The 20,516-nt window shown below is 63.0% G+C and overlaps 1 protein-coding gene across 1 annotated transcript; it reads right to left on the minus strand.

Moving 5' to 3' along the window:
• Nucleotides 1-252: 252 nt before the first annotated feature.
• Nucleotides 253-17,572, minus strand: LOC134526491 (unconventional myosin-Vb-like). The gene is made up of 37 exons (XM_063358411.1): nucleotides 17,546-17,572; nucleotides 14,546-14,656; nucleotides 13,142-13,304; nucleotides 12,917-13,061; nucleotides 12,625-12,781; nucleotides 12,282-12,422; nucleotides 11,952-12,033; nucleotides 11,625-11,726; nucleotides 11,305-11,417; nucleotides 10,926-11,191; nucleotides 10,626-10,707; nucleotides 10,179-10,319; nucleotides 9,975-10,097; nucleotides 9,554-9,637; nucleotides 8,823-8,972; nucleotides 8,572-8,669; nucleotides 8,348-8,434; nucleotides 8,157-8,268; nucleotides 7,557-7,768; nucleotides 7,197-7,353; nucleotides 6,859-7,098; nucleotides 5,886-6,095; nucleotides 5,623-5,716; nucleotides 5,336-5,481; nucleotides 5,005-5,118; nucleotides 4,605-4,832; nucleotides 4,425-4,522; nucleotides 3,438-3,624; nucleotides 3,156-3,249; nucleotides 2,780-2,935; nucleotides 2,457-2,608; nucleotides 2,067-2,156; nucleotides 1,705-1,855; nucleotides 991-1,261; nucleotides 733-907; nucleotides 510-590; nucleotides 253-411 (listed from the first exon to the last, which is right to left on the minus strand). The coding sequence occupies exons 1-37, from the start codon at nucleotides 17,570-17,572 to the stop codon at nucleotides 253-255; spliced, it is 5,199 nt and encodes a 1,732-aa protein (XP_063214481.1).
• Nucleotides 17,573-20,516: the final 2,944 nt, after the last annotated feature.

The raw sequence follows: 20,516 nt of genomic DNA on the forward strand, positions 1-20,516 counted from the left end.
ACACCGAAGTTATCTGCAAAAGACTTTTATTAACTTCAAAGGATTAAAAAGTGGCCAAAACCCCCAGCACAGGACTGCCATGGGCCCTGGCTGTGCCACAAACAAGACCCCCAAGTTTCAGCAAACAACTTCCCAGAAGATCAGGACACATATGAAGTGCTGCGTCCCCAGCCTTCACGGCCTTCGTACACCTCAGGGGCTTCAGATGGCCCTTGATGGGCCACGGGCAGCGACCCAGGGCTGGACCTGGGCTCAGAGGCGGATAAGGAAGGCCAGGTTGAGGGCATCAGGGATGCGGAGCTCATCCAGGTGCAGGGGGGAGGGGGTGAAGGGCAGGTTCACAGGGAAGAGGTGGCTGGTGTCCACCAGGAGCTGGCTGGATTCCCCTCCATACTGTGCCTGAAGCCGCTTCTGTAGGGACAGAGTGCTCGTATCCAGAGCTGTCCCAGTGAGGGGACCCACGTGGCACCGAGTCCCTTCCCCCAGCACCGACCCCAGGTCCTGCTTACCTCAACGCTGCTGATGAAGCTGGGGCTGATGCGCTCCTCCAGCCCGGCAGTCGGGGTGTAAGCCCGGAGGATCTTCACAACCTGGAGAAGATGGTGGGGACCATGAACGGGGAAGGGCTGGGCACATCCAGACCCTTCTGGGCACAGCATGATCCCCACCCCAGCGCACCCCTGGTACCCCCGGGAGGCCAAGGAGCCCCAGGATAGGATGAGTGCCCACTACCTGCTGGGGTGACAGCACCGTGCACAGGCTGCAGAGAGCTCCAGCGTCCTCCTCCGTCACCTTCTTCACCTGCAGCAGCTGGGCTGCCTGGACCAAGGGCTCCAGCACCTCACAGGCCCCGCTCTGCTGCAGCCCCTCTGCCCGCAGCCACTGCTCCAGCTGGCTGATGTTGTACCTGCCAGGGACACCAGGTCAGGCAGGGGGACACAGGCCATGTCCCAGCTCCCCCGGAGACACCCATCCTGTGTGGGGACTGACCTGAGCTGGATGCCCCGGCTCCAGGAGCATGTGTCCTTCCTCAGCAGGAGGTAGTTGAGGGTGGTGCCGCTGATGAGGAAGAGGAGCTGGCGCAGGGCCTGGTGTCCCACGCTGGGGGACAGCCCATGGCGGCCCAGTGCCGCGTGGAAGGAGCCCAGCTGCTGCAGCAGCTCAGGCAGGGTGTGGGCAGGGGCTCCTGAGGACCGGCGGTGGCCAGGAGGGCAGGAGGAGGACAAGCCCTGTATGGGCTCACTCTCCAACATGGCAGCGACTAAAGGGAAGAAAAGGCTCATCGTAACAAGGCAAGACCCTGCGGCAAGACACCGCTCCTTGGCTGTGACCCAGGTGGGGATATAGGGGCCAGTGACACCTCCAGGATAGCTGGCCCAGGCTAGCCCAGAAGCTAGCCCTGCTCCATGAGGCTGCAAAGCATGGCATAGGGGAGTAGCGCTCCCCATGGATGCAGCCCGAGGTCCCTAGGGTGCTGAGCCCACTTTAGCTCCCCAGCCACCTCCTCCAAGCCAGGGTGCTCAAGGAGCAGATGGTCCCTCACAGAAGATGGTCCTTCATAGAAGCGGGACCCCAATTCAGAGCCTTCCCCCTCCGGGTACAGCCTCTAACGGAGTGCGGGCAGTTCACCCAGCTGAGCACAGCGTTCCCTCCCTGAACCAGTGTCCCACAAGTGCCCTGGAGTCCCCCAAGGCCAGGCCATACCAATCATGGGTTTGAGACGCTTCTCAGCGGTGCGGATGAGCTGCTGGTAGAGCTGGACAGCCAGGGCACCCAGGCCGCAGCAGGAGCTCTGGGGGTCCACGTTCTGCAGGCGATGCTCGTTCTGCCGCGCTGTGTTCCCCTGAGAGTAGCTCTGCAGGCACAGGCTGGGTCAGAGCCAGCAGCACCAGGGGACACAGCTGCGTCCCCGAGAGAGTGTGTGTGGGGCAGCGTCAGCCCAGCCCAGCCCTGCCTGGGGTGGGGGCAAAGAGGCTGCAGCCCCAGGTGGGGACAAGCCCTTTCCCCACCGAGCTCCCACCCTTCCCAGGGAGGTGGCAGACCCCTGCAGCCCAGCCCAGCCCTACCTCGTCCTGGCTGTACTGGCGCAGGCAGTTCAGGAGCCTGCAGGTGTTGGCAAGCCAGAGTGCCACCACGTCAAAGTCATCGCTGTGCTTCTGCAAGAGGGGAACGGAGAGCACTGGGGTCAAGCAGGGCTCCGGCAGTGACAGCAGCAAGCCCTCACACCCCACAGTAGGTCCGAGAGCCACACAGAGCTCGCTGCAGAGCTGTCGGACCCTCTCGCAGGAGCCCTGCGGCACCCAGGGGCACCCCTCACCCCAGGAGATGCTCTGGCTGGACGCCGTGGTTCAGGGACACGCTGCGCCCTGGGGCCAGGCTGCTGCCCCAGTGCCACCCCCGCCTTGGCCAGTGAAGCTCCTGCTCCTCAGCCCAACCCATGCCCCCAAGCCCAGCACCTTCATGACCCTTTTGATGGCATTGATGGCCGCATCCAGGAGCGAGCGGGCCCGGGGCTCGTCATGGCAGTGGTCCGCATGCCGGAAGCAGAGGAAGAGGATGTAGGCTGGCAGGTCTGGGAGCGCCCCGGGGCTGCTCTGCGGTTTGTAGTCTGCCGGGGAAAGCACAACAGTTGGGATCCAGGCGGATACAGAAAGCTGGTCCTGAGCCAGGCAGGATGCTGCCCCGGCGACACTGAAAGGATGAGCTCTCACAGGGGCTGGCAAGAAACCTTGGCAAGGACCAAGCCGGAGTAAGGAGTCCCCGTGTCCCCAATCCCTACCTGTAATGATGGCCTTGATAATGCGCCCTTCATCCTCCATCCGCCACGCTAGCATGGCCTGGGACGGCCCAGCCAGGGATGGGACCGGGAGGGACCGGGACAGGACCACAGCAGACGCTGACAACTCCTGCACTGGCCCAGTAGCCTCTCTCTTCACTGGGGGAGAGGAGTGCAGGTCAAACCTTGCTGTGTCCTGGGCTGCGGGACCCAGATCTGGTCCCCTCAGCTCAGTCCATGCAGATGCTTCCCAGCATCTCTGTTTGGGGGGGGCGGAATTCTGCTCCCCACGTTGAGGCTGGGCGATGCTCCAGCCTCCAGCCAGGCTGGTGACCCTCCAAAGCCAGCCCCACACCTCTCCTGCCATGCCGGCACTCGCCTGTGAGCTCCTGGATCTGCTTGGCATAGACTCTCAGCTGCTTCTGCAGTTTCAGCATGGTCCTTTCCCGCTTCTCCAGCTTCTGGGTCAGCTCCTGCACAGGGACAGCCCCGGTAGGGCTCAGTCAGCCTCCTTCAGCGGACACCAAGCAGGGCAGAGCTGGGGGGCTGCAGCAGGGTCGTCCCCCCCGCCCCGTGTTGCTCCCTAAGGGGCTGCTGCAGCTCCCAAGGCAGGGTGGGGGGAAGGCAGCCCCAAGGCCGGTCCTGCCCGTGCCCTCCTTACCCAGTTCTCCTCCCTGAGCCGCAGGACCTGGTGCTGCAGCCCCTCCTGGCCCTGGTGCCGCTGCAGGTCCTGGATGAGGGCTGCCTGCTGCTGGCTCAGCTGCTTGAGGGAGCAGATGTCGAGGTGCAGCCCTTCTACCTCCTCCTCGTGCTGCTGCTTCTCCTCCCGCAGTTGACTCGCCAGCAGCCTGCAGACACAGGGCAACTGAGGCACCAACCTCCTTCGGCTGCTACCCCCCCCATCCCTTGGGGAGGCTGCTGGGAAGCCTCAGGGCTGGCAACTCTCTCCAGAGAGTGTGGGCCTAGGTGGGCTAACGGAGCATCTCCCCTCGGGCTGCACTGAGCCTGGAGCACACGCAGCACGGCCCAGGGATGGGCTGCACCAGCCCTGCCCTCTTCAGAGGGTCATGGAATCCTAGAATTGCCTAGGTTGGAAGGGACCTTCCAGATCATCAAGTCCAACCATCACCCCAACACTGACAAAGCCACCATTAAACCACATCCCTCAGCACCACCACGTCTGCCCGGCTTTTAAATACCTCCGGGGATAGAGGTACTCCCTGGGCAGCCTGATCTAATGCTTCGTCACCCTTTTGGTGACAAAATTATTCTGAATACCCATCCTAAGCTTCCCCTGGCACAACCTGAGGCCGTTTCCTCTTGTCCTATCACTTGTTACTCCTGTTGAGCCGATGGCATCCAGTCCGTTCATGCAGTTGGTGTGATTGTGCTCGGTGCCAGGTGGGATGCTCCAGCCCCCCAGGAAAACGCAGCTCCCAGCCCAGCTGGGGCCACAGTGCCAAAAGCACGTGAGGAGGTGGTGGCTTCGAAGAGGATTTGCCCAGCACCACAGCGCTGCAGAGGTCAGGCAGCTGCGAGCCGAGCCAAGGCTGGCTAAAACACCAGGGCAAGTCCCACCAGCAGCATGGATCCGGCAACCCATTGTGGGGAAACCAGCTGGGGACCATCTCCCTGGGACCACACTCACCTATTGGCAACCTGCGCCGCATCGTATGCGTGCTTCAAGTCATCATCCACCGCCCCCTTCTCCGGGCTCCTGCCCAGCCCCAGCATCTCCGCTAGGTTCTGCGGGGGGAGGAGAGCAGGGTGAGGCCAGACCCACCAGCCTGGGCCTGGCCCTGCCCATGGCAGCGGGGCAGGGGCTCACCCTGCGCTTGAGGAAGTCCAATGGTTTCTTCTCCTCCGGCTCCACAGCAGCCTTGGATCTCCGCAGCTCCTCCCGGGTCCGGGCCAGCTCCTCATTGGCAGCACTGAGCTGCTTCAGGAGGAGAAGGTACGCCTTCTCGAAGGGATCCTGGCCCACGTTGCCATTCGGCAGCACCTCACCGCCGGGCTGTGGCCCCTCCGGCACCAGTTGCCACCGCTCCTCCAGCCCCTGGGTGCAGAGACGGGGTTTGGCACAGCAGCTGGTGCTGGCACTAGAACACCTGCAGACACCCCTCCCCGAGGGGACCAGCTCCCAGCCAGGAGCCCCAGGGTGCATCTGTCCCCATAGCCAGGGGATGGGACCATCCATTTGTCCCCCCCCCACCAGCATCACCACTAGCCTCAGCCTGTTGGTCAGAGTCATCTCGTGAGGGAGCTGTGGACATGGAGGACAAGTAGCTGCTCTCGGAGCCCAGGAAGCTCTCTGACGACGGGGAGCGTCTCAAGGTGCTTTGCTGAGAGGGGAAGAGAAGGACAAGGCTGTTCCTCTGCCCCCCAAGCGCTGCTGGCGCATCAGCTGGGGCAGAGCAGCGACAGCGTCAGGAGGACACCTTGGCTTGGGGATCCCTCAGCACGTGAGCTGAGGAGCCCACCTCTCCCACTGCCTGCTCCCCACAAGGGAGCGAGGGAGGGGATGCCCTGAGCCTCCCCGTGTCCCCGCCAGCCCCTCACCCTTTGGAAGACCACCTCGTCCCGCAGGTTCTCATAGCCCTGCTCCAGGCGGGCGTACTCCTGCACCAGGCTCTGGTAGCGTGCCCGCTCCTCCTCCAGCTCCTGCAGAAGCCCCTGGCTCTCCCGCGCCGCTCGCTGGTGCTGCTCTGTGGGGACAGACACGGCAGGGAGTGGGGACAGGCAGAGCCAGGACCCCTCTGCCAGGGGCCACGCGGGAACACACCAAGCCGGCAGGACCAGCCCATCCCCAGGGGAATGGGACGTCAGGATCAGAAGACTCCTTTTACCTTCCAGATCCTGTGACTGCTCCAATACGCGTTGGATCAGGGCATCCTTCTCCTCCCCCAGCTGCAGCTTCATGGCTTCCACCTCTGCCAAGCGCTGTCAGAAAGCGGAGGGGCAGGTAGAGCCCCCGTGTGGGGCCAGCCCGGGGTGCCAGAGGTCTCCTCCAGGGTCCCACCCCACGGCAGGAAGCACAGCATGCTGCCAGGTCCCCAGAGAGCCCCGTGGAGTCCCAACCAGAGCATGAGCATCCCCCAACCAGACCGACCTGCTTAAGCTCCTCAACCTCCTGACCCAGGCAGCTCTTCGCTCTGTGCCTCTCCAGCTCGGCCAGCTGCTCCTGCAGCTGCTGGACCTGGGCATCACGGGCCGCATCCTCCCGCAGCTGCTGCATCTCCACCCGCAGGCGCTGCACCTCCTCGGCATGGGCAGCGTTCACCACCGAGAGCTGCTCCACCAGCCGCTGCTTCTCCTGGGCCTTGGGGCAGTGGGCAAAGCGCGTCAGGCAGGTGGCCGGGAACAAGGGCACGTCCCCACAGGTCTCCCATGACTACACAGACCACCCTTCTGCAATGAACCTGGATACCCCATTTCCCATCCATGTTTGGAGCCCTGAGCCTCCTGGTATCACCACGAGCAGAGCTCTGGCCTGGGAAAGCAGCTCTCCGTGACGTGCCATCCCATGTGGAGCCACACATGAGCTTCCCCGTGGCTTTACAGCCCATTAGCCACCTCCTGGCCAGCCCCAACAGCAGGATTTTCCCCACCTTGCTTCCCCCAACCCCCAGAGACAGGATCACACCACGGAATCCCTCCCTCCCCCTCCACAGACACCCCCAGAAATGGCTTGGTGACAGCCAGAGCAGAGACACCCAAACGGTGGCGGCAGGAGCGTGGTGGGCAAACGCACCGTGCCAGAACTGTTCCCACCCAGGAACTGCACCCAACCGAGAACCCAGGAGGGTGCCCAGCCCACCCCCAGGACCACCGGCCCCACATCCCTAGGGGAGCATTGAAAACTCAGGAATGAGACCCAGAAGCACGACTCCTGCCTGGGGACACGTGTCAGGCAGAGCCAGCTCCCACACCAGGGCCGGGAGAGGGCTGAAGGCAAGTGCAGGCATGGCTTTGGCTGCACAGGGACCGGTAAGAAGTGGTCAGCAAAAAAAAAAAAAAAAAAACACACCAAAAAAACCACCACCAAAACAGCTTCCCTTGGGATCCACAAAACCAGCACCCACCTGCTCATCCAGCCTGCACTGCAGCTGTATCACCTTGATCTCCATGCCCTTGTGCAGCTGCTTGTAGTGCTCGACCGAGCGCGCCTCGAGGCGCAGCCGCCGCAGCTCCCGGCGTGCCCGCACCCGCCGGTAGCAGCACTGCAGGTAGATGACGGCCCCACGCAGACGGGTGTAGTGGGTCCGGGCCAGCCAGCCACGCACAGCGGCCTGGATCACCACGGCTTTCTGGTGCCACACCATCTGTGGAGGGAGAGATGGGGCAGTGGCATCCGCACAGCCCCCTCCCCCGCCGCCGGGTGGCATCAGGACACCCACTGCCAGGCCAAGGGCCAGTTTACCTGTTGGTAAAGACGCCGGGCAAACATGCCCCGGGCAAAGGCTTGGATGGTGATGACAGCCTGGCGCGTCCGTAGGAAGGAACGACGGGCCAGAACCATCCTCAGGGTCTTCTGCAGCGTCACAGCAGCCCTGGTCCTTCGCAGCATCCTGGCGAACCTGCAGGGAGGGCAGAGAGCTGGGGCAGTGGGTGGCAGAGAGCCCGCCAGGAGGACAGGGGGGTGGCAGAGAGCCCGCAGCCCAGCCCACAGGGACACCCAAGTCAAAGCCCAGCCCAGAGCCAGCCCAAGCGCCAGCTCACCCGGTGGCTGAGCTCTGTCACAGCTCATTGCAGCTCCCTCCAGGCCCCGTTCCCCACTCACCTCCGGGCCAGCATGCCCCGGGCATGGCGCTGCAGGCAGACCGCCGCGGCCCGTGCCCGCGCAAAGCGTCTCCGGGCCAGCCAGCCTCGCAGGTGCCTCTGCAGCAGGACACAGGCCACCCTCAGCCGCCGGGACCGCAGCTCCTCCAGGCGAGCCACTTGGCCAGCCCGGAAAAACACCTTGCTCTTCCCACACTGGTACTTGCCGGGGTCCTGCGTGCAAGGGTGTTGTCAGTCCCAGGGACAAAGGACACCCCAGCCAGGCCCCCCCAGGACTGATGCTCCCCATGCCACCGATCTCCCGTTCCAGCCTCCCTGGAGGCCGCGTTCCTCCCTGTCTCCCATCTGATCCCCATTTCGGGATCAATACTGGTTCTTTGGCATTATTACTGTTATTTAGTCTTATTCTATTAAATCTATTTATATTTCAACCCTTGGGTTTCCTTGCTTCCCCCCCACTCCCCCGGCTTCCCCTGAGTGGGGAGGGGTCATCAGGTGGGAGAATAATTGTCTCAACGACAATAAGTTGCCGTGGGTTCCTCAAACCCTAACAAAGGGATACTCTGGCCCCACAGCCGCACCCCCCGAGCGGGACCCTGACCTGGAGCAGCCTCTCGAGGGCAAGGCTGCAGATCTGCTTCTCGTCAGCGCCCCTCAGCTCCTCTCTGCTCACCAGAGCCCTGTACCTCTCCAAGAAGTCCTGGTACGTCCACCTGCGGGGGACAGAGCGGGGTCAGGGGTGCTGTGGTTGGAGCTGGGGGGCACCCAGGGTGCTCCTGACGCAGCGGGTACCTGGAGGGGTAGCCCGAGGCACTGATCCGGATGGTTTCCAGGACACCACAGGCTCGTAGCTGCTCCACTGCTCGCCTGGAGTCAAACCTGGGACAAAGAGGTACTTGCTGCAGAATGGGCCCCAGCCAGCTTGGCACGGCCAAGCAACATGGGGCCAGGGCAAGAGGGACAGCAGCACCTCACGGTGTCCCCAGCCCCTCCGGCCTCCCCGGCCAGGCACTCACACAAAGGGCTCCTTGCCATCGTTGGGTTTGATGCAGCGGACGTAGTGCGATGTGGTGCTGCCCAGCATCTCCATCAGCCGCTTCAGGGAGGCTGTGAACTGCGGAGGACAGGGCAAGCGTGGGGCCAGCAGGAACATCCCCAGGGCTTGTGGGGTTCCCCGGGCCAGGACATACACAGGGCCCCCTTGGGGCTACCCCAGCACCGGTTGTGCGGGTCCAGCACACGTTTTTTCCCCCCCCCAACCCCATACCTGGCTAGCAGTGGACTTCTTGTTCTTTTGGCTACTGGACAGCGATCTGCGTCTAGGACGACCAGCCATCCTGGGCCCGCTGGACCTGCGGGACTGCAGGGATACGGGGCCGTCCCCTTCCTCCAGGAAGAGCTCAGTAAGCAGGGCAGACTGCACAGAGCGGAGCTGTGAGAGCCAGGCAGAGCCTGCAGCGAGCACCACCCGATACCCAGAGCACCAGCACCACCAGGAGGCACAGCCCCAAATGCCCACAGGCTCCCCAGAAGCCAGCCCGGTCCACGGTCCTCTGCCCTGCTACAGCCCAGATGTGCCAGATCCAGCTGTGCCCCCTGCCCAGGAAAAACTAAGCGCAAGCCACGGGCACCTTCCCAGGTGTGCTCGAGAGCCCTCCAAGATGTCCCTTACCTTCTGCCAGGGTGGCACAGGGTGGGAGGGGAGAAGTGACAGCATTACAGACCTGGAAGCAGCAGGACCCTCCAGCCCTCTCAGCGGGGACGCAGCCAAGGCGTCCCCCAGGATGGGGAGGCCCAAGAGAGGGGAGCAGGGTGGGGATCACCCACATCTCAGGGCACCCTGAACACAGGCAGCACTGCACGGGGCCGTGCCAGCAGGCAGACAGGGGCTGACCCTGCACGGCTCATGCCTCCTCCACCACCAGTCCTTCCCAGCCCCAGGGGCCACAATCCAGCCAGGCTCTGCCCTACAAAGCCCCTGCTCAGGGTGGCTCTCACCTTGCTGGCTCGCAGCAGCCCCACCAGCTCCTCGGGGACGGCGTCCCTGTTCTTCTCCACAAACCCATCGCACTGGTATTCCACCTGGCAGGAGACGAGGCAAGCCCCGGCGTCAGCTCCCCAGCCTGCTTTGGCGCAGGGCTTGCAGGAGTCAGAGCTGGTGGTGGCCGCGCCGCCCAGCTCCTGCCCTGCTGCAAGGCTACTGATGGGAACCATGGCAGCCAGAGTTTCCGTATTTTTACCCTCAGTTAGAGTTGCAGACCAGCCCAGCAAGAGCAGAGCCAGCAGGAACCACTCCCCAGCCTGGGACGCTGCAGGAGCTGCCACCACCAGCTCTGGGCAGGGCAGGCTGGGTGCCCGCTGGTGCGGAGCCGCTGCCGAGCTCCCCCAGCCAGGGCTGTACTGCCACGGCTTTCCCTACCTTGCCAGCGAAGTGGCAGACAACAAAAGCATCCGTGGGCCTCTTGGGCTTCTGGAAGTGGGAGCTGCCAACATGGGTCTGGTAAAGCTTCTGGGCCCAGCTCCCATCATTGCCTTGGGGCATCTGAAAGGCAAACGGGTCAGAAGGGGCAGCAGGGGGGCTCTGGGTGGCCACAGCAGCCTCCTCCCAGCATCCCTTGCCCACCTTGCACTCCTCATTCAGCAGGTCCAGGATGCCAAGCCGGCCCTCGATGAGCTCAATGCATGGCTGGTTGTCACAGAAGTCAATGAAGACCCATGGGATCTCCTCGGCCACATACTCCTCCTGCTCCAGCTTGAAGACGTGCTGGAGGGCAGGGAGGACAGAGCAGGATTGAGCCAGGAGGCGAACAAAGGTGGCCAGCCACCAGGCAGACTGCAGGCAGTGACTCGGTTTCCATAAAACACCCGAGCAGCCCTTCTCCTGGAGCAGGAGCACTTTGGGAGAAAGGAGGGGCCCGTGCCCAGCTACAGCAGCCTCCCAGGGCCTCGTGTTTGCAGGGACCGCAGCACCAGCCACGTTCGAGGCAGGGAGCACCAAAAGCGCTGCAGGGACCTGCAGGGCCCACCCTCACCAGCGGCCAGCAAGGAGACACATCTGGGTGACACCCACCAGGTTGAAGAGCTGCTGCAGCTTCTCATTGGCGTAGTTGATGCAGAACTGCTCAAAGCTGTTGAGCTCAAACATCTCAAACCTGTGGGGACCAGAGACCTGCCTCAGGCAGCTGCCGGGCCGAGCCACCCCAGCTAGCCACGAGATCCGGGCACAGGCCCCCAGCCGTCCCCACTGCAGGGATGGTACTGCCCCGTGTCCCAGCTGGAGCGCTCGGTGGCTGCAAACCTGCAGCCACAGCCAATGCAGGAGCAGGACCATGGTCTTCCAGGCAGCCCAGGAGAAGGGAACTGTCCTTACCCATAGATGTCCAGGATGCCAATGGAGGTATGGTGGCCCTCCAGGGACCGCAGGGCACGGTTGACCCTGCTCACCATCCACCTGAAGACCTGCCCGTACATATGCTTGGCCAGGGCATCCCGGGAGTCGAGCGCCTGCTGCCTGGAGAGGGGCTTCAGGTAGGTCTCACCAGCAGTGACCAGCTTGCGGTGGCAGAGCCAGCGCATCACCTGCGATGCCTCCACACCCAGCAGCGCGCAGAACAGCCCTAGGGCCTCATCGGCAGGCTGCAAAGGGACAGACCCTGTCACCGCGGTATTGCCGAGACGTGGTTCCCGCAGCCAGTGTGGCTCAGGGACCGGTCTGGGACGCAGGGCTCTGACGGCAAGCTCTCGCCCACCTCCACGAAGCAGCCATCCCCCCGGCGGTCCCTCCCTCTGACCACGACGTTGCCCAGGTGCAGGATGGCAGCCAGGATGCTGAATAGCTCCAGCTGGTCAGCCTCGGGGACACCTGCGGGCACAGCACAGGCATGAGGGGCTCCCCAGGCTCCCCCCACGTCACACAAACCGGAGGGATGGGAAGGGCCGGTAGACAGCCAGGTTCTCCAGCACTGGCATGTCTGGCACCAGCACTCCCACACCAGCACGGGGGGGTGAGGGCAGTGGGACAATCAGCCCTGTGGGCCCCCTCCCCACGCGTGCCCGGCCAGGACGGTACCCAGGAGCGAGAAGGCATGTCGCGTGCTGTCCAAGTCGGCCGCGTCGTTGGTGCTCGGGGCAGCGGAGCCCTGGCAGGTGTAGTGGAAGGACTCTGCCCCACCTGCAGGTGAGATGTCAGGCTGTGAGCCAGCACAATCTGCCCCCCTGGGGCTCCCGACCACCCGTATCCCACCCCGGGGTGCCCAGCAGCAGCAGAGCCCCACCACCACCCCCAGGCCCCAGCTGGGGAGGGCAGGAAGGTCCAGCACTGCCCAGCGTGAGACGGGCTGGCAACAAGCTGTGCCATGGGGCTCATGGTGTGGGGGGGAAACGGGGGGGAACTCACGAAGACCCAGGCCCTGGAGCTCGGGCAGGGTGGCCGAGGCACAGAGCTGGTAGAAGATGTGGTAGTTCCTCTCTGCTTTCGCCTGTGGATGAGCAGGAAAAAAAAAAAAGAAAAAAATCACTGAGAAGCCATGTCACCTTGGGCCACCCTGCTCTACTGCGGCAGTGCCACAGCCCCAGGTCTGGGGACAAGGGACACCTTCCCCTCTCCCAGCTTGACTCGGCAGCTCTGGGGTCACTTCACCAGTGGATGCCCGGGAGGAGCATCCTCCCACTCTGAGGACTGGGGCTCCCACTCAGCCCTGTCCCCATTGCCACCCCACAGACCCACCTGGAAGGTGACACGGGACTTCTCCAGCAGGTAGGTTTTGATGGTGGCCCCTGTGACATGGGCTTGGCTGAAGCCAATTTCAATGTACTTCCCAAAGCGGCTACTGTTGTCATTCCTGGTTGTCTTTGCGTTCCCAAAGGCCTGGCAGGGAAAGAGGGCAGGAGGTTTTAGCTGGCCCCAGATCTCAGGTGCTTTGGAGAAGTTCAGTCCCTGCTACCCATTTCACGGGGGGGAACCAGGCATGGCATCGCATCAGGGATACAGGCCATGAGGAGCATGGGGAGTGCCTGTGGGGACACCCCAGCTATCCCTATGCAGAGCCTGGGGACCCAGGGTGACCCACCTCCATGATGGGGCTGGAGGCCAGCACCTTCTCCTCCATGCTGGAGTCACCTACGCAGCCCCCGATGGTGGTGAAGTATCTCATGGCATACTTGGCTGACACAGTCTTCCCCGCGCCCGACTCACCGCTGATGATGAGGGACTGGTTCTTCCCAAACCTGCCAGAAAAGGACATGAGCTGGGGACAGCCTGTGACCCAACAGGACCTCTCTCCACAGGGACACCACGGTCCAGAGGGGGCTTCAGCCCTTCCCCACTGCAGCCCCGGGGATGCTCCCACACGATGCTCTCACCTCACCATCTGCTTGTACGCCTCCTCTGCCAAAGCAAAGATGTGGGGATCCATGTCCCCCATTTCGTGGCCGCTGTAGGCGTAAATCACCTCCTCCTCGTAGATGGGCAACGGCTTGTAGGGGTTGATGGACACGAGGATGATACCTGGAGGAAGAGGGCTGTGCAAAGGGAGCTGCGGGGAAGGGGCAGGGGACAGGGAGCAGGAGGGGGTGCCCAGGGCTCACCGCAGTAGGTGTAGATGGCGTTGGCCTCCAGGAAGCGCCGGCGGAGCGAATGCAGCACGGCCGGCTCATGCAGGTAGCTCAGGGCCACCAGGTCATCGGCACCCAAGAGGCAGTCGGGGTTGCAGAGAGGTGGCAGCTGGAACTCAATGGGGTAGGCCAGTGCCTGTGGGGGAGGAGAATCAGAGGAGAATCAGAGGAGAATCAGAGGAGAATCAGAGGAGAATCAGAGGAGAATCAGAGGAGAATCAGAGGAGAATCAGAGGAGAATCAGAGGAGAATCAGAGGAGAATCAGAGGAGAATCAGAGGAGAATCAGAGGAGAATCAGAGGAGAATCAGAGGAGAATCAGAGGAGAATCAGAGGAGAATCAGAGGAGAATCAGAGGAGAATCAGAGGAGAATCAGAGGAGAATCAGAGGAGAATCAGAGGAGAATCAGAATGGTTGGAAAGGACCTTTGAGATTGAGTCCAGCCATACAATCTGTGCCACTAGAGCATGCCCTGAAGTGCCACATCTGGACGTTTCTTAAACACCTCGAGGGATGGTGACTCAACCCCCTCCCTGGGCAGGCTGTTCAGTGCCTGACCACTCTGTCAGTAAAGTCATTCTTCCTGATATCTAATCTAAACCTCCCCTGCCGCAGCTTCAGACCATTTCCTCTGGTCCCATCATTATTCCCCTGGGAGAAGAGCCCAACACCCACCTCTCTGCACCCTCCTTTCAGGGAGTTGTAGAGGGCAAGGAGGTCTCCCCTCAGCCTCCTCTTCTCCAAGCTGAACATGCCCAGCTCCCTCAGCCTCTCCTCACATGCCCTGGTCTCCAGACCCCTCCCCAGCCTGGTCGCTCTCCTCTGGACACGCTCCAGCACCTCAATGTCCCTCTTGTCCAGAGGGGCCCAGAGCTGAACACAGCACTCGAGGTGAGGCCTCACCAGCGCCGAGCACAGAGGCACCAGCACTTCCCTGCTCCTGCTGGCAGCGATGGAGATGGAGCAGGACAAGCGCTGAGCAGGGTCAGCCGGCCCCGCGGAGGCAGGACGGGTCTGTGGGGAGCAGCGCAGCTGGAGGGAGGCTGTCTGCAGGCCACGCTGGGGCTGTTGGTCACCGGGAATCACAGCCCAGCCAGCACGGCTGAGCTGGAGACCTCTCGGGAAGTCAGGCAGGAGCAGCTCACTGGGCAGTCAGGGGACACGAGGCACGGTGAGACACACACCGGCCACAGCGGTCCGGGCTCCTGCTCAGACACCAGACGGGTCATGTGCAGGCAGTGTTTGAGCTTCCCTGCGTCCTGCTGAGGAGCTCAGGCTGGTTTGGGGGTGCAGAGGTGAAAGACGCCCCATCTGAGGATGCCCGACCACACGGCGAGCGCAGGAGGGACCCGCGGGGCTGCACAGCGCCAGCCTTACCGAGCCATCTTCCAGGCGGAGATGGAGAGTGGTGTCTCCTTCCTTGTAGCCTCTGGTTATCTCCGCAACCCTCCAGACTTCAGCGCAGTCAGGGATCCACACCCGGGCACCCTGCGGGGACATGAGAGGTAGGGGGGACATCCCTGCAGAGAGCCACAGCCAAGAGATCTGGCCACCAGCCTCTGAACCGAGCACCACAGCCCTCCCCATGGTTCTCACTTCGGGCAGCCGGCCCAGTGCTCGGCATCGCCATCGCAGGGCGAGCCGTGGGACCCAGCACCTGCCAGGTGCCCCACAGCCCACTGGCTCCCGCAGGCAGGGCTTCTACCCAGCTGCTCCCCAGATGTGCAGGGGGGTGCCTTTGCTGCAGCCCTGCTTCTCCTGGGCTCTGCTGCCCACCCCAGGAAGGGCAGCACCTCTCCCACCCTCGGCACGGCTGGGGGCTGTCTCTGCCCCACTCCCAGGATGGGATCACGCCTGCTGCTGCAGGGAAGGTTTCAGGAGATGCCGAGCACGGGCATTTCGGAACGCCCGGCGTGCTGGGGACGTGACCGCCTGGTTTGGCTGAGCAGAGATACCAGGCTGGAAAGCAGATCATAGATTCACAGTTAGGTTGGAAGGGAGGGACACTGAAAACCATTTTGTTCCCACCCCCTGCCCTGGGCAGGGACACCTCCCACCAGCCCAGGTTGCTCCAAGCCCCGGCCAACCTGGCCTTGAACCCCTCCAGGGATGGAGAACACATGCGGCACCGACCCCTCAATAAGTACCGAGGGGATGCAGAGACCATCACCAGCTCTGAACGCCCAGCTCCAGGCCAGAGCACAGGGACCGAGATAAGAAAAAAAAAAATCACCCCATGCCCTTTTCATCTCCCAAATTTGCAGCTCCCCGGGGCCAGCCGCAGCCGGCAGCCTTGTGCAAGGGACCAGCTGGCACCCATGGGGCGAGTGCTGCCCACCTCCAGCACCCTGCTGCCGGCCTCAGTTTCCCCTCTGCAGCCAGCGGGTGCTGGTGAAGTGGGAGCTCTGCAGCACGGTGAGCCCCGACCCGAGCGCTAACACCTCCCTCACGCCTGGGAAAAGCCTCTTTGGAGTCACCCTGCAGGATCCCACGCTCAGCGCGGGTCAAGTGGCACAACACGACCGGGGTAGAGTCGTAAGAACTGGGCCAAAAAGAAAAAACCACCCACAAACCGCTGCTGCTGGCACCCCCTCAGCTGCCAAGAGGGCGAATACCCAGCCCCGGGCTGGCACAGGGTGACCTGCGCTCCCCGGCCGGGGAACCGCAGCTCCCGCTCCTAACCTGGGGTGCCGACGGCCCCGCTCTGCGCCGAGCTGTCACCACTGTCACTGCAGCTTCTGCATCAAGGGGCTGGTACCTCCTGCTGCTCCGAGCAGGCAGAGGTGAGGCCATATTGCACGCTTAGAAAGGGGAAAGGCGGAGGAATCTAATAACGGCCGCAGCTTTGCTCTCAGGCTGAGATGGGAGCACGGCTATATCCGTTGCCACAAGAGCTGGGAGCTCTGGCAGAGCGGCAACGGGGCTTTAACACATCACACACACCCCCGCCCCGGCAGTGGGCTGGGGCCAGTCCCTCGCTAGAAAACGGGGCCTGAAAAAGCCATCCTGGTTTCGCTGATTTTTGTGAATCCAGGGAACTTGGCTCGCAGCGAATGTTTCCAGGTCCGCGGTGTGCGGAGCACGTGTGTTAACGCACCATTAAAGTTGATCCGACAAGCACCGAATAGGCTGGGAGTCTGGGGAGGGGGGAAGGAAGGGGCTGAACTTCGGGTTCGCGTCCAAGGACTCCTCAGCAGACTGAAGGTCTGACTTGCAGCTGAAATAAAGGGGGCAGGAAGGGGCTCCGGTTGCAGCGGTGACAGGAAGCCATTATCTTTTATGAGCAGTAGCCGCTGGGGGGAGCGAAAATTGCACGATGTACAGCTTCCCGGCAAGGCACTAACAGATTTCAGCCTGAAATCCCCAGCTAGACAAAACAGCATCCCTGCTAGCGCGCCCGGCTCGCCCCTCGGCCACTCCCCGGCCCTGCTCCAGCGGGACACCAAGCTGGCGCTGGAGCAGGGATGCGCTGGGAAAGCTGGAAGGGAACCTCAGGGCTCCACGGGGCGCTCGAAGTCAGTCGTGCAGCCGTTTTGGTCCCAGCCTGGCCAGCTATTCGGGACAAGGCAACCCACCACGCCTTAAGCACAGAAACCCCTCTTGCTTCGCCCAGGCCAGCGCCTCCATCACGCCACGATGGCGGACGCTGCGCCTCTGAGCTCTGCAGAAACACCTGTACCCTCCGCCCCCGCAGGCCGCTGCTGCGCCTCCGGGGAGAAAGGGCCGTGGCTACAGCCCGGCCTACAGCCGTAGCCGTCATCTTTGATACACAGCACCAAAAACAAGAGGCAAGAGCCTGTCCTGCCGCCCGCTGGCAGCGGGAGCATCCTTGACAGGCAGAGCTGGACGGAGGGATGCGGGCCAGGATCCGGGGGACGACAGCAGCCAGGCCAGCTGGGCAAGGCGCGGGCCAGCCGGGGGCCCAGGCAGCGCCAAACCCATCTTCCCACCTGCGAGCAGCACCCCCGGGAGGTGCTGGACTTGCCAGGCCCCGGGTCCCCGCGGGTCAGGGAGCCCCTGAGCGGCTTCGCTGGGGTGCGGCGCCCACGGCAGCACCCGTGTGGGGTGAGCGGCCCCACGGATGGGCCCAGGGCTGTGGCCCCACGAGGTGCCACCAAACCAGGCACCAGCGGGGAGGTGACCCAGGGGGACACCCAGGCCACAGCATCCGCAGCCACCCGGGGTGCTGAGCCCCCGGGGGAGGCATAAGACTTCCCCCCCCTCCCCCAGGTCTGCAACAACCCCCCCAGAACCGTGGGCAGGGCTTTGCCCCCAGGGCTGCAGGGGAAGAAGCCCTTCCAGGTCCCTCTGCAGCACCCAAGGCTGGGACACGGCCCCCTCCCCCGGCCATGGGGCCCCCTCCCCCGGCCCCCTCACCTCCACGTATGGGTCCCCCGCCGCCATGACCCCCTTCCCCCCGCTGCCGCCGGCACTCACCCCCCGCCAGCCGCCCGCAGCCCCTTTATGGCCGCTAATTGCCGCTAATTGGAGGGGGAGGGGGCAGGTTACAGGTCCCCGCCCCCACTCCCGTTCCGCCCCACAGCCCCTGCCCTGGGGGGTGCTGGCACTGGGTCGTCGCCCCCCCCCCCCCCCCCAACGGCTGCGGCACCCCAAGATCCCCCAAGGGCCACCTGTGCAGGGGACACCCCCCCTTCGGGACACCCCGAGAACCCATAAGGGGCACCCTGAGACCCCACTGAGAACATCCTGAGAAGCCTTATCAGGGACCCCCTCCCCCGCCCAGGACACCCCAAAATCCCCCCCTACCTGGGACACCCAAGAGCCCATCGAGGGCACCCAGGGACCCCTCCTGTCTGGGACACCCCAAACCTGCCCTCCTCCAGGGCACCCTGGGCCACCCTGGGCCACCCTGGGCCCTGGTCACCTGCACCCCAGGTCCCCATCTGGGGCACTCCAAGCACCCGCAGGCCACCACAGCCCCACAGCACAGGCCCCCGCTCCCCTCGTTATGGAGAAACTCCGGTAACGATGAAAACCTGTGGCCACAGCGCCAGCGGTGTGTATTGACAGCTGTCTGCGGGGGCTGCTGCCCGTGGGTTCCCATGGGTGACACTCTCTGTGGGTGCCACTGCCCATGGGTGCCGCCGTCTGAGGGTCCCTGGTGCCCATGGGTGCTGCCGTCTGTGGGTCCCTGCAGTCTGTAGGTGTCACTGCCCATGGGTGCCACCGTCTGAGGGTCCCTGGTGCCCATGGGTGCCGCCGGCTGTGGATCCCCGCTGCCTGTGGGTCCCCGCTGTCTCTAGGTGCCACTCCCCATGGGTGCCACTGCCTGTAGACCCCTGTTGCCCACGGATCCCAGCTGTCCATGGGTCCCCACTGCCCATGGGTGCTGCTGCCTGCGAGTCCCTGCTGGCCCTGCAGGCCTGCAGTGGCCCAGCTGGCCCCGCAGAGCCGGGGTGAAGCCTGGGTGACTGGCTACCATGCGGAGGTGGCTGCAGGTGGATGCAGCAGGGGACAGGGTGACAAGAGGATGCCCGAGCAGGGCGAGATGTGGGGGAGAGTGGGCAGAAGCACCTATGGGGACAAGGAGAAGGCCAGACCCACAGCAGGGTCACCCAGCTTGGACTGGGACAAGTCCACCAGTCAGGAGGAGGCAGATGTCCCCGTTGGTTCCTGCTCCTGCCCCAAACTCCCAACCTGGCACCCGCTTTTTTCCCAGCTGGCTTTGCCGAGCCTCGGCAGCCCCCCCATGCCCGGCGCTCGAGCAGCTCTGGGGACGCCAAAGCCACCTCAGAGGTTGCCAGCTCCGGTGACCCAGTGCTCCAGCAGATGGGCGCCACACGGCAAGCGGAGCGATGAAAACATTGCTCTTCCTTCCCCCCCCCCCCCCCCGCCAAAAAAGTGAGCACATTCTGCAACAGGGAGCACACAAAGACATTTTCTGATGAAAAAATAATGAATCCCTAATTGCCCAAGGGCTGTCAGCGGCATGTGGCTCATTAACAAATCGGGGAGGCGGGTTTGCGCCATGTGCAGCCCGTGACACGGACCGGAGCTCCGTTAGCAGCCGACTTCCAGCTGCGGAGAAAACGGACGCCCAGGCAGCCCTTGGGTAGTTACCGCCCCCCAAAAGGGTTGACGGCATTTTTTTTTCAGCTGCCTCGAAAGCCCTGGCGCGGCCAGGGAGAGCTGCGGCAGCGGGAAGTGCAGCAGCCCTGGCGCTGTTAAGACGTGGTGGCCAAGAGTGCCATGGCCACCTTACACCCCTCTGCTCCTCTCGGGGGAGACCCCCTGCAGAGGAGGCCCCGGAGATGCTGGGAGGGCTGGAGCCCCTCTGCTGGGAGGACAGGCTGAGAGAGCTGGGGGGGTTCAGCCTGGAGAAGAGAAGGCTCCGCGGAGACCTTCCAGCCCCTGCCAGTCCCTAAAGGGGCTCCAGGAAAGCTGGGGAGGGACTCTGGAGCAGGGAGGGGAGCCACGGGACGAGGGGGAAGGGTTTTACACTGAAAGAGGGGAGATTTGGGTGAGATGTGAGGCAGAAATTGTTTGGTGTGAGGGGGGTGAGCCCCTGGCCCAGGTTGCCCAGAGAAGCTGTGGCTGCCCCATCCCTGGAGGGGTTCAAGGCCAGGTTGGCCGGGGCTTGGAGCAACCTGGGCTGGTGGGAGGTGTCCCTGCCCAGGGCAGGGGGTGCCACTGGGGGGGCTTTAGGGTCCCTTCAACCCAAACCAGTCTGTGACTCCTATGGCACTCGGGGAAGCAGCGAGGCCCAGGGGTGGTTGTCCCCATCACCTGCCCCGCGTTGTGCCCCGGCTGCCCCACGGAGTCACGGCTCAGCTCTGGGTTTGCAGGATGGTCCGTGCCCTCGGCACACGGGAAGCAGAGGGACACACAGACCGGCATTCGGACAACCCACAACCAGAGCAGGGTGACCGGGTCCAAGGACGCTGCCACGGGCGCCGAGAGGCTGCAGGCAGTGAGACACCGTAGGTAGCACGTGAATTCATATATAGTAAAAAGTCTTTATTAAGAAGGCTTTGAAGTCAAAAAATAAAACTCTTGATACAATTTTCATAACCGTCAAGTCAGCTCAGCAAATATATAATCAGTACTTTAGCCATGTAAGGTTAAAGGTCCGTTATTTTCTTTTTAAAATAAAATATATTTTAGTTTTTAAAATTTATTCAATAAAGTACATATTTTCCTATAAATTCCCTACATATACATAAAGAGGTAAAAAATAAAAAAATAAAACTAAAAAAAAAAACCAAAACAAAACCAAAACCCAACAAAACCAACCACAAAATAAAAAGGAGATAGAAATCTGTCTGGTTTTTTTGCGACGTGGCGTGTTAACTGTGCCCCCTCCGTCCCACGGGCGCCCCCCGCCCGG

Source organism: Chroicocephalus ridibundus, chromosome 22 (genome assembly GCF_963924245.1).
Source record: "Chroicocephalus ridibundus chromosome 22, bChrRid1.1, whole genome shotgun sequence".
In the NCBI taxonomy this organism is placed as follows: Eukaryota; Metazoa; Chordata; class Aves; order Charadriiformes; family Laridae; genus Chroicocephalus; species Chroicocephalus ridibundus.